Here is an 18,012-nt window from a genome sequence, read left to right on the forward strand (position 1 = left end):
CTTGATATATCTGGAGCAATGGAACAACTGGACAAAGCAAAGTCATACCTACAGTCTTACCGGTCAGATGAGGTATTTCAAAATGTTGTGAAGAGGGCACAGAAGTTGGCAGAGGAACTTCACACTGAAGCTATTTTCCCACCCATTCAAGAATACAAGAGTCACCGAAGAAGAAGACATTTTGATTCCAAGGCACGGGATAATCCCATAAGAGACCCCAAACAACAATTCAAAGTTGAATTCTTTAACCAGGTGCTAGATTGTGCAGTACATTCAGTTGAAGAACATTTCATGCAGCTCAAGGAACACAGCAGTATATTTTGGATGTTGTATGATATTCCAAAACTCCTCACTATACCCGAAGAAGACCTACACCGGCGATGCAGGGCATTAGAGACAGTGTTGACACATGATGGCACGCATGATATTGATGCGAGTGATTTAGGTGGTGAACTGAAAGCCCTTTCAAGATACATTTCAGCAGGATCAACTCCAAGGGCTGCTCTGGAATATATGTGGACAAATAAGATGACCACCCTCACTCCAAATGCTTTTGTTGCTCTGTGCATACTTGTAACACTTCCTGTAGTGGTTGCCAGTGGAGAATGCAGCTTCTCCAAGCTGAAGTTAATAAAAACACATCTATGCTCCACAATGACACAGGAGAGGCTGGTCGGCCTTGCAACCATCTCAATAGAGCATGAGCTGGCCCAGACTGTGGACCTTCAGGAAGCTGTTCAAATCTTTGTAACCAGGAAGGCATGGAAAGCACCACTTTGATTATTCAAACAGATAAAAATGCCAGTGTTTACTATGCAGACAAGAAAAGTTACATTTGCTGTTCAGGCGTTTGAAAGTTAAGTGTTACTTAAAATGTTTAAACAAGGCATGTTAAGTTGTTAATTCTCCTTTATTGGGATGTGTAGCAGAGCAGTACCATGAGAGGAGTAGAACAGGAAGAACAGGAAGAAGGCAGAATTGAGATCTTTCAAAGTTTTGGCCCCTGCCTCGGATGCCAAAATGTTGTGGGCAAGCCCTGGTGTGTAGTAGCCATCTGTGAGTTCTAACGGTTTTTTGAAACACAGTTTAACTGATTTAATTTGTGCCGTTAGTAAGCATGGTACACATTGGAAGTTAATCCTGTATTTGTGATAACTTTATTGGCATGTGACTGGAACAACCGAAAAAAATTTACTGACATAGTGACTATATATACCCTAACTATCCACCAGGAGGAGATAGACAACTGTACAAACTTCTTCCACTGGGGGAGAGGAGTTATCAGTCTCCTCTGGTGTCTCCTACTAGGAAGAGGTGTTGACCAGCTGTCCTGTCTTTGCTGTCAACAAGAGTGGATGAAAGTTGGTGCCAATACCTTCAACTTGGGGAAGCCTTTCTAACGTGCTGAATTATTTGAGCATTTAATGGGTCTTTCCCCACCTTCTTTGTGCATCCCAAGCTTCTAATAGACGAATATAAAGCAAAACAAATCACACATGGATACACAAGATTATAGGGCATACAAAAATGCAAAAGGGAAAGAGTCACTGTCTCAAATAATATACTTTTTTTAAAATGGCACTATATAAAATAGGTTTATATATTGCCTTAGCCTCTGGTTCTAGTAACATAGCCCAAGACCAAAATTATTCTTCAAATTGTTCCACTATTTTACTGATATTGCCTATAATTATTATATATATAGCAAAGTATTTACAAACACTGGTAGTTAAGTTGCCTAAACATTTGCGTTCTCAATGGCCTTTTCCAGTTACTTATAACCTGCTCAAAATCTGCTTATAACCTTTACATTTTTAGTTTAAATTGCAGGTTTAGTCAAAGTAGAGATCAGCTTTTGAGAGAGTTAAAATGGATTGTTTTTATGTGAAAACACAGTAAAATGCATTATTTTCCTTAAATATGTAGCATTTCTGAAAACAGCTCTAGTGCCTAAATAAGTGATCTGTAAAAACTTTAAACTTAAGGGGGGGGGACGACATATGTGCTTTTCAGTGACCTGTTGAAGTGCTTTTGAGATTTGCTGACTTTAAAAAAGATTGGGAAACATACTGTGACCGTATACACTGGTTGCTGCTTTCTTTCTAACGATTTCCTGGTGTTCCGTTCGCATTGTGTAAATGTGTGCATGTAACTGATACATTCTATTTTACTATCTGGTGGTATCACTTATGTTCTACTGGCTCCCTGCGTGCATGTGTAAGAAAGTTAAGAGGAATTTAAAATTTAATATGCAAGTGTTTATGTAACGTGATCTGCGAAAGTGTGTGCAGATAAAGATCGGGCTGTAAAGGAGCCCAAACATATTCCACGTGAAATCTGAAGCTATATATGTAATGGGGGTGTAGCTATACCTCATTATATATGTTCTGTTAATCTATGTATTGTGTGAGGCAAGACTCCAGATAAGCCCTAGTTTTAGAGAGTGAACATATTGTACACGCCAAGGCATTTCATTTTTGCCGAAAAATAGAATGGAAGTTACTTGTTTCTGCAAATTTTATTTTTGAAAAACGTAGAAAATTCCATTAAAAAACAATGTTGAAGAACACTAAGATTGCAAAAGGAAGCACTCAAAAGTCGGAAAATGCCAACATTCAGGTTTCTAACACATCGATAACTGTGCTCATATATGCATATTCATTAAAATAGTCTTTAATTAAATAATTAAATTGGTTTCTTCTCTAGTTTAAAAGGTTGTGAATGAGGAAGAAGTCCAGAAAAAATCTCCTTCACTCTGTGTAGAATAATAATCTGCAGTTAAGGCAGTGGGTAACTGGCAAAATAATAAGAATAAGAATAAATATTAACCAGCTCCCATATTTACTGAATGCCATGTATCCTCTGCACTGATGTAAACAAACATTTAGGCACTTGTGGAAAACCAGCACAAGGGCAATGCACAATTTAAGTAATTTAAGCCTGCAAAATAAAACTATGCTTCTGTACACAGAATTTCACCTTGAATGAGGTAGTTAAAGAAGCCACCCCAACCAACCAATCAACTAACGATGTAATAAAATAATAATGGCAGAATCTACATGAATATTCACAAGGAAGAAGGATTTGGTATTTCCTGAGTTTTAAATGCTTTCCTTTCAAACCTCCATGTTCTTTCAATATTTTTTGTTCTGTCCGAGTCGGAGATAACCGTAGCTATGTATCGCTGTAAGATAAACGTAAGATATAGAGATATTAAGATGTAGACGCGTGTGTTAGTGGAAGTGTATTAGAAGGTAGTGCAGGATCAAGTGATGAAATCTTTAAAGATCTGAATGGGAAAAGATTAAAACACCTTCCTATAGGTAAGGAACCCCAGACTTCTTTTGGTGGCTCAATTATAGAGGCAAGTTTAGAAAATTTCTGTCTGTTGCCAAATATTATCTCCTATAATGCGCACGGAACGACATAAAGTTCGAAGGGATATCTTCCGTGATAGCTCGGCGGGCGGAGGGAAAGCGGCAGGAAAAGAAGATGAGAAAACAGTATGCTTGAACCCTCTGGATTAAAGAAGACATAGTTTGGAAGGTATAAACTATGGAAAGGTCTGAGACACAAGGTGTCGCTATCGGCTAAAAAGACACTTAAACAGGAGAAAACACACAGCTCCTCCTTCAGAAGCACTGAAAATCCTGCCTTTCAGCGCATCAGGCAGACTCCCGGATGTAACAACGGCATTTTAATTAAACTGTTTTCAAACCTGCAACGCATCCTCCTCATTCCCTGGACTCTGCGCGTTCGCTCAGTGAAAAAACTGATTGCTAAGTAGTCCGCGATGGCTCTTCTACGGCGAGACTCCCTGGGAACCGGGCAGCTGCTGCGGCTGGTTCTGCTACACACGGCCTGGGTGGTGGGCAGCGGCCAGGTCCGTTATTCCCTGCCGGAGGAATCCAAACACGGCACCTTTGTGGGCCGCCTGGCCCAGGACCTGGGGCTGGAGGTGTCGGAGCTGGTGTCTCGGATGTTCCGGATGGTCTCCAAAGGCAGGGGAGACTATTTTGAGGTAAATTTGCAGAGCGGCGTTTTGTTTGTTAATTCGCGAATAGACAGGGAAGAGATGTGCGGCCAGAGCCCCCTGTGCGCCATTGACCTGGAGGTGATAGTGGACAAACCCCTGAGGATATTTCACGTGGAAGTGGAGATACAGGATATAAATGACAATGCTCCTGTGTTCCCTGTAAATGAAAAATATCTCAGTATTGCAGAATCGAGACTGCCAGACTCACGTTTCCCACTAGAGGGCGCGTTTGACGCAGATATTGGCACAAACTCTCTGCTAACCTATAAACTGAGTCCAAATGAATATTTCACTTTAGATTTGCAAAAGAACGACGAACACAGTGATGGTTTAGTCCTTGTATTAAAGAAACCCGTGGACAGAGAGGAAACGCATGTGCATTATTTATTACTCATCTCGACTGATGGGGGCAAACCGGAGCTGACGGGCACAGTTCAGCTGGTGATCACGGTGCTGGATGTGAATGACAACGCGCCTGTGTTTAATCAGTCAGTTTATAAGATCCGATTGTTCGAAAATGCAGCTAATGGGACATTAGTCATCAAACTCAACGCCACAGATTTGGATGAAGGAATTAATAAGGATATTTCATACTCCTTCAGTAGTTTTGTTCCTCTAAGTGGAAGAGATGTCTTCACAATAGAACCGAATACCGGTGAGATCCGAATTAAAGGACAATTAGATTTCGAAAAAAATAAAGTATATGATCTCCAAATTCAGGCTGACGATAAAGGTAACCTTCCTTTGTCAGGACACTGCAAAGTTTTGATAGACGTTTTAGACGTGAACGACAACACCCCTGAGGTGGCCGTGACTTCCCTTTCCCTGCCGGTGCCGGAGGACGCTCCCCCGGGGACGGTGGTGGCTCTTATTAGCGTCTCCGACCGGGACTCGGGAGATAACGGCAAAGTCACCTGCTCCATCCCCCCGGACCTGCCCTTTCAGCTCGTCTCCACCTTTAAGAATTATCACTCGCTGGTGCTGGCGGAGGCCGTGGATCGGGAGCGAGTGTCTGAATATAAGATCCTGGTGACAGCCAGAGACGAAGGGGCCCCGTCTCTCTCGGCCAGCAGCAGCATTTTGGTGCCGATCGCGGATGTGAACGATAACGCCCCTGCTTTCCCTCAGGCCGTGTACACGGTGTTTGTGAAGGAAAACAACCGTGCCGGGGCCCATCTCTTGAGCGTGTCGGCGTCGGACCCGGACCTGCGGGAAAACGCCTTTGTGAGCTACTCGGTGGTGGAGCGCAGTGTGGGAGAGCAGCAGCCCGTGTCCAGCTACATCTCGGTGCACTCGGAGAGCGGGCACATCTACGGGCTGCAGCCCTTTGACTACGAGGAGCTGCAAGTGCTGCAGTTCCAGGTGAGCGCGCGGGACGCCGGGTTCCCCTCCTTGTGCGGGAACGTGACTGTGCAGCTCTTCGTCCTGGATGAAAATGACAACGCGCCGGCAGTGTCCGCGCCTGGCTCCGGCCGCGGCTCGCCAGGGCCCGAGCTGGTTCCGCTGTCGGCCGGCGCAGGGCACGTGGTGGGCAAGGTCCGAGCGGTGGATGCGGATTCCGGCTACAACGCGTGGCTTCGCTACGAAGTGCAGGAGGCCCGGGCTGCGGGGCCTTTCCGGGTGGGTGTGTACAGCGGGGAGATCAGCACCACGCGGGCCTTGGAGGAGGCGGACGGCCCCAGCCAGAGACTCGTGATCCTGGTGAAGGACCATGGGGAGCCGGCGCTGTCAGCGACAGCCACGGTCAGCCTGTCCCTGGTGGAGAGTCCGCAGGCTGTGAAATGGGACTCGAGGCGAAGGGTCGGGAGCGAAGGGCCCTTGGTTGACATGAACGTGTCTTTAATGATCGCCATTTGCTCGGTGTCCGGGCTGTTTGTGCTGGTGATTGTCGTGTACGTTGGCCTGAGATGCCATCCGGGTCCGGAAGTGATGTGCGGTCCTGGGAAAGCCACCGTGATGTGCTCGAGCGAGGTGGGGAGTTGGTCCTATTCGCAGCGCCAGAGCCGGAACCTGTGTGTCGGGGAAGTCACCGCCAAGAATGACCTGATGGTTTTCAGCCCCAACGTCCCTCACTCTGCAGAGAACAGGGATGAGAACCTGCTAGTGATGGCGTCCAATGTCTGTGGAACGGTTAGTGAAAGATTGTTGCACCTCCAGAACATTTGTAACATCTGTGTAACTGAACACAGTTTTTCTAAATATGCTAGTAGTGTCTGGGTGTGGATTTTGAAGTTCTATATGATATTTTTAATATTAAACGACTTATACTTTCCCCATGAATATGGTGTGTAGGTAGCGAAAATCCTGGGTATGGAATTATTCCCTCTTGCTGAGCGGCTTTGAACTGGTAATCTTTGTAGTGATTTCCGTTTGTATGAACAAAGAATATAGCAATGTTTGTTTAAACTTTATTTTATCTGGGAATTCTCTTTATATTTTTCAACCCCTTTCCACTAGTCTATTAATGTTCTCCAGTAGTATTTTAATGGGCACTTAGAACATGTGCTTTTGAAATAACAATCTTCGGACTTCATTGACAGGTGTTAATAATGTTCACATTTCTGGAAACCCATGTCCGTGTGGGATACTTAGTGTAAATGTTTTGACCTTTCAGCACAATATTAAAAGTTGCTTTTCTCATAAGATTCACAGTTCAGGTATTAAAACTATTGGTAGTGTGGAGGTTGTGATTTAGAATTGTCTTTTCATATTTTTTTATGGCGGGTTATATCAGTGCTTTAAACTTTGCCAGAAGCTGGGAATAGGCAACAGGGATCACTTGATGATTGCCTGTTCTGTTCATTCCCTGTGAAGCACATGGCATTGGCCACTGTCGGAAGACAGGATACTGGGCTACATGGACCTTTGTTCTGACCCAATGTGGCTGTTCTTATATTCTTATTGTGGTATGATTAAATTCCTCTTTATGAAATATACAAATGTACAAGGGGTACAAAGAGAAGACTAGAATAGTATAGCTATTTTTATACAGCGTTATAAGCAATTTAGTTTTAAAACATATAATGAACTCCATTTACCCCGCTATCAGCAGTGTCTCATTTTAATATTCGGGTCAAAATATCCTTACAATGGAGTCATATGTTTTCTTTGCTTGGGAATAAATTCCTTCAAAAATTTATCAGGCAATCTCCATCACTGATGGCTCTTGATATATAGATTGTGTGGCACTCTCAATTCCATCCCTCATAACACTGATTGTTGATTATAATGATTGCAATTATTATAGCAACTTCTGTAAAAATACAGCTTTTAACTTCCGTAGTACCTTCCGTCAAAGGATGTCAATGCACTTTAGAGAATTAGGGTGAATTTCATCCCAGTACAAAGAGCCTTGACACTTAAATCCCGCTTTAAAGGTGAAATTCACGCCATGTGCAGAGGGAAAGCACAAAACCTATGTATATTTAATTCCACTTAAGCCGCACAATAGCCTTTACAAGATGCATGTGACCTTGCGCTGGCCTTCTGCACTAAGGTGAATTTCACCAGTTAATTAATTTAGACTCTTTAATTAATTAATTAGACCAGTTAATTAATTTAGACTCACATATACCCGTGAAGTATATGTAACTAATCCCATTTACTGATGCGGCAAATGGGAACTCGAGCAGTGAAGTGACTTGTCCAAGACTACGGAAAATCTGTGGTAGATCTAGGAACACGAGTGCGCACATCTCCGGATTTCCAGTCATGTGCCTTATCCAGAAGTTTATCCTTCTTCTCCTTGGATTTCCTCCAAAGCATGGGTGGTGTCATTGGCCCGTTCTCATTTTCTCTCATGGAATATGTTTCTTCTTTTTATAGTGCAGCAGAGAAGTATTTTATAGAAAATGAGAATTTCTAATATTTTTCTTTTTGAGCTATCATCATAAAGCATTTTATTATATGTTAGTTCGCACAAAGTTCCAGTGAATCAATGTAAGCATCAAAATCCTGTAATTATATTACTATATTCATCAACGTTTTATTCCTGAAGTCATAATCCTTGGTGACAGGATACAGTAACAGAAACATACTGGTTGTGCCAGTTACCTGTATATCAGACATGTATAGGTCTTGCTTTTACTTCTTATAGATGATCTTAAACTAGATATATTTGTTCTTTTCCTTTTGAATTATTACAACTGTAATTATTGCAGCTGTAAAATTATTATAACTGTATTATTGCAGCTGTAAAACAGGTTTCCACCACCTGGAAGGTCTTTTTTTCCTAATAAGGGACAGCTAAGTGAACAAATATATGTGTCATTTGCCAAGAATAAGAATAAACACCATAGATGAAATCTTGGCTCCGTTGAAGTCGATTGCTTTGACTTAAATGGAGCTGGGATTTCACACCATATATTATAAATTATTTCCTTTCCCCCACATTTGAACTGATTTGTTTAAGAATTGGGATGAATGTGATTAAAGCAGTGGCTGGGTTCTATTGCCTTTAATTTCTTTTCACTTTCCTTGAGTCACTTTCAGTTGTTTCTAGATTTCACTTCTGCTTTCTTTTCCATAGAAATGGATGCTGGAATACTGAAAATAACCCAACTTTAAAAAACAATTGCCTTATCTTGTTTCCAGCCCCATTTCTGTGCAAATCAGCAGATAACCTCTAAGAGTGAGATATCTTCAGCTTAAAACAATGAAAATTGTGTTTAAAAATAACACAATTGAGTACTTTATCCTAGAATATTTAAAAGAATTCCAATGCGGATTTAAAAATAAAAATAAAAATAATTAAGTAAACATAGTAAAGAGAACATTTTGGCATGTTTATTTTTTGTTGTTGTTGTTGGATGGAGGCAATAACTTTTTGATGGTTAAGGATGTGTGATTTTTGCTGTTCCATAGATGTTTTTGATTGGTGGTGTTACACCTTGGAGGGTTATCATCACAAGTGACAATGTTATTGACATGCAGTGTGGAAATGCAGAGAAATTGCTTCACGTGGTAGCTAGATACCCTCATTATCCCACTAGAAGAGGCAGACAGTTATCCATACTTCTTGAGATAAGTTATTAAGCTACCCAATTACCTCCTTCTGGACCTGACCAGATAGCCATGTGCTTTTCTGGCACCAAGAGGGGATAGAAATTGGCCCTAATACCTTTTGTTTGGAGAGCCATTTTAATGTGCTGAATTCCTTATGCACATGGGCCCCAAACAGCAAAACACTAAACTCTTGAGTAGATTCATTGACATGCTTAAAGCTAACTGGGTTTTTACGTGATTTGCTGGAGCAAAGCCTCAATGGGGTCTGCTCTTGCAGTCCTTCCACACCCCAAAAGTCTAATGATTTCATTTGTAGCAAAAGAGGACAAAGGCACCCAATACTTTTAGAATTAAGTGCAAACATTTCAGTGCATTTTTTAAAAGAATAGTGGTACTTTTTAAAAAAGCCCCCTATCAGTTAAAATGCCCTCAGAATGCCTTCACCATACACCTTCTTCACCTGTTATATACATATGAATTTATGGAGATATGTTTACATATAATAGATGGAATATGTAGCAACACCTAAATATAAATTAACCTAAAATATTTGTTTCCATTTTCTAAGGCCTTTTCTGGCTGCTTATGTTTTCCCCAAACTTTACTTCAGGGACTGAAATTCTGGAAGTTTGGTCTCAGCACATTTTCTTTTTTGAAAGATCAAAAATGGTTTAACTATTTTCAAATGAACAGAGAATGAAAAATATATTTTTCCATAATTAAGAAAACTGTTTTGACATTTTTTGAACAGCTGTAGTGTCTAAGCAGAAGGTGGTAGAAACTTAAAATCTGACTAAGAGGTAAGTCTTAGGCATCAGATATGTCTGTCAGTGGTCTGGTAAAAGTCTTTTTAGATTTGATCAGTTAAAATCAGTTTTTTAACGTGCAGTGTTTTAATGTGTTTGGGTTTTGTTTTGTTGTATGATCATTATTTTAATGGTCGGTATTGGCACTCTGTATGTGGTCATGTATAGCTGAGTGGAAATTCACTTTAATATAAGGACTTGCTATGTTCCACTGGCTCTGTGCATGCATATGTAAGAAATTAGAGAAGAATTTCACATTTTACCTGTGGATGGTATGTGGAGTATGATCTGTGAAGTTGAACACTGAAGGAAGCAAAGCTCTAAAGGTGCCTGTCTTATTCCATATGTCCTGTGAAAGGTTTCAGCCATGTTTTATTATATAAGATCTATGTATCTACACTGAATGAGCCAGGGCTCCTTAGGCAACTTTGCACTCATGGAGGCTGGGTTTCAGAGGAGCCCTTCCCTTATTGAGTTCAGGTATTCTGAAAGACAGACCATTCTACTACTGCCCAACAGGTAGTTCCATATGATTGCATTTCTTTACTATATTATTTGTCTTTTAGAAACCTAGAGAATTCCACGGGAATGGTAAGGTCGCCAAAGAATCCCTGAAAAGTCAGGAAATGTGGAAGTTAAGGGTTCCCACACATCTTTAGCTCTGAGCCATGTGTGTAACCATTATAATATAATTTTTGGTTACATTATAACATGTTTTTCTTCAGGCCTCTGTCTCCTTCTTTGTGCAAGTTGGATGGAGAAAGAGGCAGGGTTGTGAAACATATGAGGCAGAGGTTCAGAAACTGTCTGTCTCCTTCCTTGCACAGGATGGTCAATGAGCTCTGAGGATAAAAATAAATATTGAACAATTGCTTCATTCACAACACATCAAATAACCAAAAACCAAATCCAGGTTGCTTGCGTTATGAGTGTTTCATTACCCTTAAACGTCTTTCCACATGTTTTTATTGATTGATTGATTGTATATATAGGTACACAGTGTCTCTGTAGACATGTAGAGATATAAAGTATATCAACTTATAGGTTACTAGAAAAAGATATTATGACAGCGTTTTAAAAGTAAAGAATCAGGTTCTGAAATGTTATTCAAAGATTTAAAGGCAACAATAGCTTACCACAGATAACTATTTTGGCCTAAAATCTTTACTGTGTTTCATAATATTATTTGGCTATAGGAAAATATTATCATATACTAACCAGTCAATGCTTGACTCTGCCCTGTAGCACACTAATAAAAACGTGCAATGTTAGACCAGAGGTCTGTGTTTTAAACATTAAGACAATTTTCCAAGGTTAAGGTATCCCATATTTATTTTGCTCCTTCGGCTACAGAGAGAAGATCAGGATATCTCCATATTATACCAATTAATTATTTCCAAACAAAGTACGTTAAGACGTAGAACTAATAGTATCTTTCGGATAGGTTGTAAAGAAAAAGAACTTCAGAAAACTTGAAAGGATTAAGTACATTGTTATATTAATCTATATATTTAAAGCATGGAAAGGTCTCAGACACAAGGTGTCGCTGTCGCCTAAAAAGGCTTTTTAACAGGAAAGAAACACACAGCTCCTCCCTCAGAAGTACTGAAAATCCTGCATGTCAGCGCGTCAGGCGGGCTCCCGGATGTCACAGCATTGGATTTAAACGAAATTAATTTCAGAGATCCCGCATCAGGATATTCATAGGAAATCAGGCGTTTCAAGTCACTGATTTATAAACCAGAACCGCCCAGTGTCCGCGATGGCTCTTCTCCGGCGAGACTCCCTGGGAACCGGGCAGCTGCTGCGGCTGGTTCTGCTACACACGGCCTGGGAGGTGGGCAGCGGCCAGGTCCGTTATTCCCTGCCGGAGGAATCCAAACACGGCACCTTTGTGGGCCGCCTGGCCCAGGACCTGGGGCTGGAGGTGTCGGAGCTGGTGTCTCGGATGTTCCGGATGGTCTCCAAAGGCAGGGGAGACTATTTTGAGGTAAATTTGCAGAGCGGCGTTTTGTTTGTTAAGTCGCCAGTAGACAGGGAAGAGGTGTGCGGCCAGAGCCCCCTGTGCGCCATTGACCTGGAGGTGATAGTGGACAAACCCCTGAGGATATTTCACGTGGAAGTGGAGATACAGGATATAAATGACAATGCTCCTGTGTTCCCTGTAAATGAAGAACTGCGTATCTCAGAATCGAGACCGCCGGACTCACGCTTCCCACTAGAGGGCGCGTCTGACGCAGATACTGGCACAAACTCTCTGCTAACCTATAAACTCAGCTCAAGTGAACATTTCGCTCTAGACTTGCAAAAGAACGAGGAAGGCCGTGAGTTTTTAGCACTTGTATTAAAGAAACCACTGGACAGAGAGGAAACCGCTATGCATCGTTTATTACTCACTGCTACTGATGGGGGCAAACCGGAGCTGACGGGCACAGTTCAGCTGGTGATCACGGTGCTGGATGTGAATGACAATGCCCCTGTATTTAATCAGTCCGTTTATAAGATCGGATTGTTCGAAAATGCAGCTAACGGGACATTAGTCATCAAACTCAACGCCACAGATTTGGATGATGGAATTAATAAAGATATTATGTATTCGATACGCGGCAGTGCGACACACAGCGGAAGTGCCGTGTTTAGCCTACTTCCAGGCACAGGAGAGATCAGAGTCAACGGACTATTGGACTTCGAAGACACTAACTTATATGAAGTTCGGGTTCAGGCTACGGATAGAGGTAATCCTCCAATGGTCGGACAATGCACTATTTTGGTGGAAGTTTTAGACTTGAACGATAACGCCCCTGAGCTGGCCGTGACTTCCCTTTCCCTGCCGGTGCCGGAGGACGCTCCCCCGGGGACGGTGGTGGCTCTTATTAGCGTCTCCGACCGGGACTCGGGAGATAACGGCAAAGTCACCTGCTCCATCCCCCCGGACCTGCCCTTTCAGCTCGTCTCCACCTTTAAGAATTATCACTCGCTGGTGCTGGCGGAGGCCGTGGATCGGGAGCGAGTGTCTGAATATAAGATCCTGGTGACAGCCAGAGACGAAGGGGCCCCGTCTCTCTCGGCCAGCAGCAGCATTTTGGTGCCGATCGCGGATGTGAACGATAACGCCCCTGCTTTCCCTCAGGCCGTGTACACGGTGTTTGTGAAGGAAAACAACCGTGCCGGGGCCCATCTCTTGAGCGTGTCGGCGTCGGACCCGGACCTGCGGGAAAACGCCTTTGTGAGCTACTCGGTGGTGGAGCGCAGTGTGGGAGAGCAGCAGCCCGTGTCCAGCTACATCTCGGTGCACTCGGAGAGCGGGGACATCTATGGGCTGCAGCCCTTTGACTACGAGGAGCTGCAAGTGCTGCAGTTCCAGGTGAGCGCGCGGGACGCCGGGTTCCCTTCCTTGTGCGGGAACGTGACTGTGCAGCTCTTCGTCCTGGATGAAAATGACAACGCGCCGGCAGTGTCCGCGCCTGGCTCCGGCCGCGGCTCGCCAGGGCCCGAGCTGGTTCCGCTGTCGGCCGGCGCAGGGCACGTGGTGGGCAAGGTCCGAGCGGTGGATGCGGATTCCGGCTACAACGCGTGGCTTCGCTACGAAGTGCAGGAGGCCAGGGCTGCGGGGCCTTTCCGGGTGGGTGTGTACAGCGGGGAGATCAGCACCACGCGGGCCTTGGAGGAGGCGGACGGCCCCAGCCAGAGACTCGTGATCCTGGTGAAGGACCATGGGGAGCCGGCGCTGTCAGCGACAGCCACGGTCAGCCTGTCCCTGGTGGAGAGTCCGCAGGCTGTGAAATGGGACTCGAGGCAAAGGGTCGGGAGCGATGGGCCCTTGGTCGACATGAACGTGTCTTTAATGATCGCCATTTGCTCGGTGTCCGGGCTGTTTGTGTTGGTGATTGTCGTGTACGTTGGCCTGAGATGCCATCCGGGTCCGGAAGTGATGTGCGGTCCTGGGAAAGCCACCGTGGTGTGCTCGAGCGAGGTGGGGAGTTGGTCCTATTCGCAGCGCCAGAGCCGGAACCTGTGTGTCGGGGAAGTCACCGCCAAGAATGACCTGATGGTTTTCAGCCCCAACGTCCCTCAGTCCTGGGAGAATGGAGAGGCAGGGAAGGGGCAAGTATTTACACCAAACGCATTGGGAATGGTGAGTCATTGGAGTCAGTACTGATCTATAAGGAAGGCTTAATCATTTATTTCCCATTTGAATATGTTCTTATGCATTTCTTTAATTCATCAGAATAGGCAGAATTCTAGTAAGTCAATGGGCTAAATTTATTCCTGGTAGAAGATAAAGGGAATTAAACCAAGCATGACTCACCCAATGAATTTTGCTACAACGGACATGATCCTTAATTTCAGCTGTTTAATATGTAATAGTCAAATCTATTATTGTTTCTATGTCAGGAGCTGGATACATATTTTTTGATGAAAAATGAGGATACCTATATGCTATTTGTGATTCCATGATTTAACAAATGTGACTGCATGTTTCATTGGTAGAATGTAAATGCTCTTTCGGGGGTGGTTAAATTGCTGAAATTTGTGAATACAGTTGGAAGTATCAATACTTGATGAATGGAGAGGGGTAACTAGTGGTGTTCCCCAAGGGTCAGTCCTAGGACCATTCCTATTCAACTTATTCATAAATGATCTGGAGAAAGGAGTAAACAGTGAGATGGCAAAGTTTGCAGATGATACTAAACTGCTCAAGATAGTTAAGACCAAAGCAGACTGTGAAGAACTTCAAAAAGATCTCACAAAACTGATTGGGAAACAAAATGGCAAATGAAATTTAATGTGGATAAATGTAAAGTAATGCACACTGGAAAAAAATAACCCCAACTATACATACAATATGATGGGGGCTAATTTAGCTACAACTAATCAGGAGAAAGATCTTGGAGTCATCATGGATAGTTCTCTGAAGACATCCACGCAGTGTGCAGCGGCAGTCAAAAAAGCAAATGGGATGAAAGGATCATTAAAAAAGGGATAGAGAATAAGACGGAGAATATCTTATTGCCCTTATATAAATCTATGGTACGCTCACATCTTGAATACTGCGTACAGATGTGGTCCCCTCATCTCAAAAAAGATATACTGGCATTAGAAAAGGGTAACTAAAATGATTAGGGATTTGGAACAGGTCCCATATGAGGAGAGATTAAAGAGGCTAGGACTTTTCAGCTTGGAAAAGAGGAGACTAAGGGGGGATATGATAGAGGTATATAAAATCATGAGTGGTGTGGAGAAAGTGAATAAGGAAAAGTTATTTACTTGTTCCCATAATATAAGAACTAGGGGCCACCAAATGAAATTAATGGGTAGCAGGTTTAAAACAAATAAAAGGAAGTTCTTCTTCATTCCGCGCACAGTCGATCTGTGAAACTCCTTGCCTGAGGAAGTTGTGAAGGCTAGGACTATAACAGGGTTTAAAAGAGAACTGGATAAATTCATGGAGGTTAAGTCCCTTAATGGCTATTAGCCAGGATGGGTAAGGAATGGTGTCCCTAGCCTCTGTTTGTCAGAGGGTGGAGATGGTGGCAGAAGAGAGATCACTAGATCATTACCTGTTAGGTTCACTCCCTCTGGAGCACCTGACATTGGCCACTGTCAGTAGACCGGGTACAGGGCTGGATGGACCTTTGGTCTGATCCATTATGACCTTTCTTATGTTCTTATGGGTTATCATTTAAACTGAGAGTAGTTTAAGCCCAGAGTCAAGCCTGATTCCCAACTCTGGCACTTTGAGTGCAGAAGTGGGGGCCCGCAAGGATTCTAAAAATTAATATTGGACACTCCAGGCTTATATTAAACTCCCAAGGTTACATCTTTTCTCTGACCTTGGATGGGTAGATGCTGCCACCACCCAAGAGCAAAAACCCCTTTGAGAACGCAGGAAGGCGCACTTGGGAATTCTTTCCTGTGGGGTACCCTCAAGCCCTTTCACCACCCCCGCAGGAAAATGCTGAGAAAGAAAATAAAGGAAATCAGCTGTTGCCACCAGCTAATTAAACAACATGTGCACAAACCTCTTAGGACACAAAATCCAATCCTCTTGTTAAAAAAAGATAATTTGTATTAAAAACAAAAAGAAAGAAATACATTTGAAACTCAGGCTATTGCTAGACTTAAAAAACCCACTTACAATAATTAAACATCAAGAATAACCTTCTTGAGGTCCAGCTTAAAGGTTACAAGCAAAACAAAAGCATTTGCGTTTAGCACAGAGGAGTCCACAAGCCATAAAAAAATAAAAGGGATAAACTTAATTTAGTCTTTCTAGACATTTCCTGATCTACTTACATATCTGGGGTTGTAACTGAGTAGTTTCTAGGTATGATTCTGATGATTTTTTATATCTGGCACCAAGCTTTTTACAGCATAGTCTCTGTCCCATCTTTCCAGGAGAACAGACAAAAGAGGAGTCTTGTTTCAATTTTAAAAAGTTCTAGCCTTCCCATTGGCTCTTTTGGCCAGATGTCCACTCATTTCCTTTTACCTATGCAAGCAGTGACTTTTAATCCTTTACAGGTAAAGCAAGTAGAGAACAGCTACTAAGAGGGATTTTACAGCTAACTGGCTGGCTGGGTTCATAAAAGGGAGGTACCCTCTCCTTCATTTATCACACCCAGACTTAACTGTTGTCCTTCACAAAATGACTATTTTGACTTAAGGATGTTCAAGTATAGTTCCTATCAAACCATTAACTGCAAAAAATCAGGGGAATCACCAGTTTAGACTATCGATACATCCACAGCAACTGCACAGTCACAAGCGTCTTCATCCCCAAAGATATTCATAACCCCCGCAGCTCTACTACAAAGTCACTTTCACTTTGTAGCTTAGAACCACTCATAACACACATATCCAATTTCTCAGTCACACTTACACACAAAACCTTCATGCATCGGATGAAGTGAGCTGTAGCTCATGAAAGCTTATGCTCAAATAAATTGGTTATTTTATAAGGTGCCACTAGTACTCCTTTTCTTTTTACACAAAACCTTAGCTCTGACCTCAGGAAAATTAAAATCTCTTACTAATGGGAATACCTGTAATGTGAATGTTTGTAATGTTTTATTTGTACATGAGATCAGCTCGAAATCAAGGAGGGCTTTTTGATGAAAATTCCTTTATTATGTTTTAAATATTATGCATGTGTTGGCCCTGGGCCAGGAAAGGTCAGGGACAATGTGGGGTTTGGAGAGAGAGACTTGGAATACGTGAAGCAATACAGCAGGGATTAGTTGGTGGGGAAGGAGGTGTTGGTCAGGGGAATATGGAGACACAGAACAGTGAGTTACCAGTAGGGGAGGACAGTGAGTTGGTAGAAGGCATGGGGAGAGCAAGGCTTTTTGTGACATGGTGGGCGGAGGGCTTGGTCTTAGGGTTTCTCTGAGCATCCCTCCCCGTCATTAGCCCCGTTGGCTGCCCCCATACCCCACTCAATCTCTCCGAGTTTCCTATCCCATTCTACAATTCAATATTTTTTGTTGATATTTATTTTTTAATGTTAAAAAACTAAATGAACAAAATATTACAATTCAGAATGGGTAAGGGACCTGGAGAAATGGAGCAGAAGGCTTAGAACTGGGGTCTGTGCTGGGCATCGAAATTAGGGAATTGGGCGAGGGACCTGTGGAGTGCCAGAGAGAGCCTCCTCTGGAGAACCACAGGATGTTTGTCAGCAGCAGCACCTGCCTCTAGGCCAGGGGTTCTCAGATATCATTGCACCACAACCCCCTTCTGACAATAAAAATTACTACACAACCCCAGGAGGGAGAACTGAAGCCTGATCCTACCCGAGCCCCACTGCCCCAGGTGGGGAAAGGAGGGGGCCAAAGCTGAAGCCCAAGGGCTTCTGCCCCAGGCGGGGGGCCTGTAACCTGAATTACAACACACAGGGCTGAAACCCTCAGGCTTCGGCTTCAGGTGGTGAGGCTTGGGCTTTGGCTTTGGCTTTGGCCCTGGGCTCCAGCAAGTCTAACACCAGGCCTGGTGACCCCATTAAATGGGGACCCCTCAGCCACTTTGGGGTCCTGACTCACAGTTTGAGAACCATTGCTTTAGAGTGAAGGAGCTGCTAGCACAAGGTTTCTGACAACTTTGTAACTGAGATCTTTTCTCTTCCTTTTCCCAGGGGTGTCTAGCCCCTGTTAGTAACAATGGGCT

General features: G+C 43.3%; 1 protein-coding gene across 14 annotated transcripts in view; it reads left to right on the plus strand.

The window, feature by feature from the left end:
• Positions 1–18,012, plus strand: part of LOC141992114 (protocadherin alpha-C2-like) — a 333,092-nt gene that overhangs the window by 132,028 nt on the left and 183,052 nt on the right. The window contains exon 1 of one of the 14 annotated variants that reach the window (XM_074960783.1): positions 3,724–6,166. The exons of 12 other annotated variants lie outside the window; for them this stretch is intronic. In XM_074960783.1, coding sequence (XP_074816884.1) covers positions 3,794–6,166 — 2,373 coding nt within the window. In that variant the 5' untranslated portion in view covers positions 3,724–3,793. Of the gene's footprint in view, positions 1–3,723; positions 6,167–11,513; positions 13,982–18,012 lie in introns of those variants that run through there. One more of the 14 variants, XM_074960784.1, reaches the window with a different exon arrangement.

The sequence above is a fragment of the Natator depressus genome, chromosome 8 (assembly GCF_965152275.1).
Source record: "Natator depressus isolate rNatDep1 chromosome 8, rNatDep2.hap1, whole genome shotgun sequence".
Taxonomy (NCBI): Eukaryota; Metazoa; Chordata; order Testudines; family Cheloniidae; genus Natator; species Natator depressus.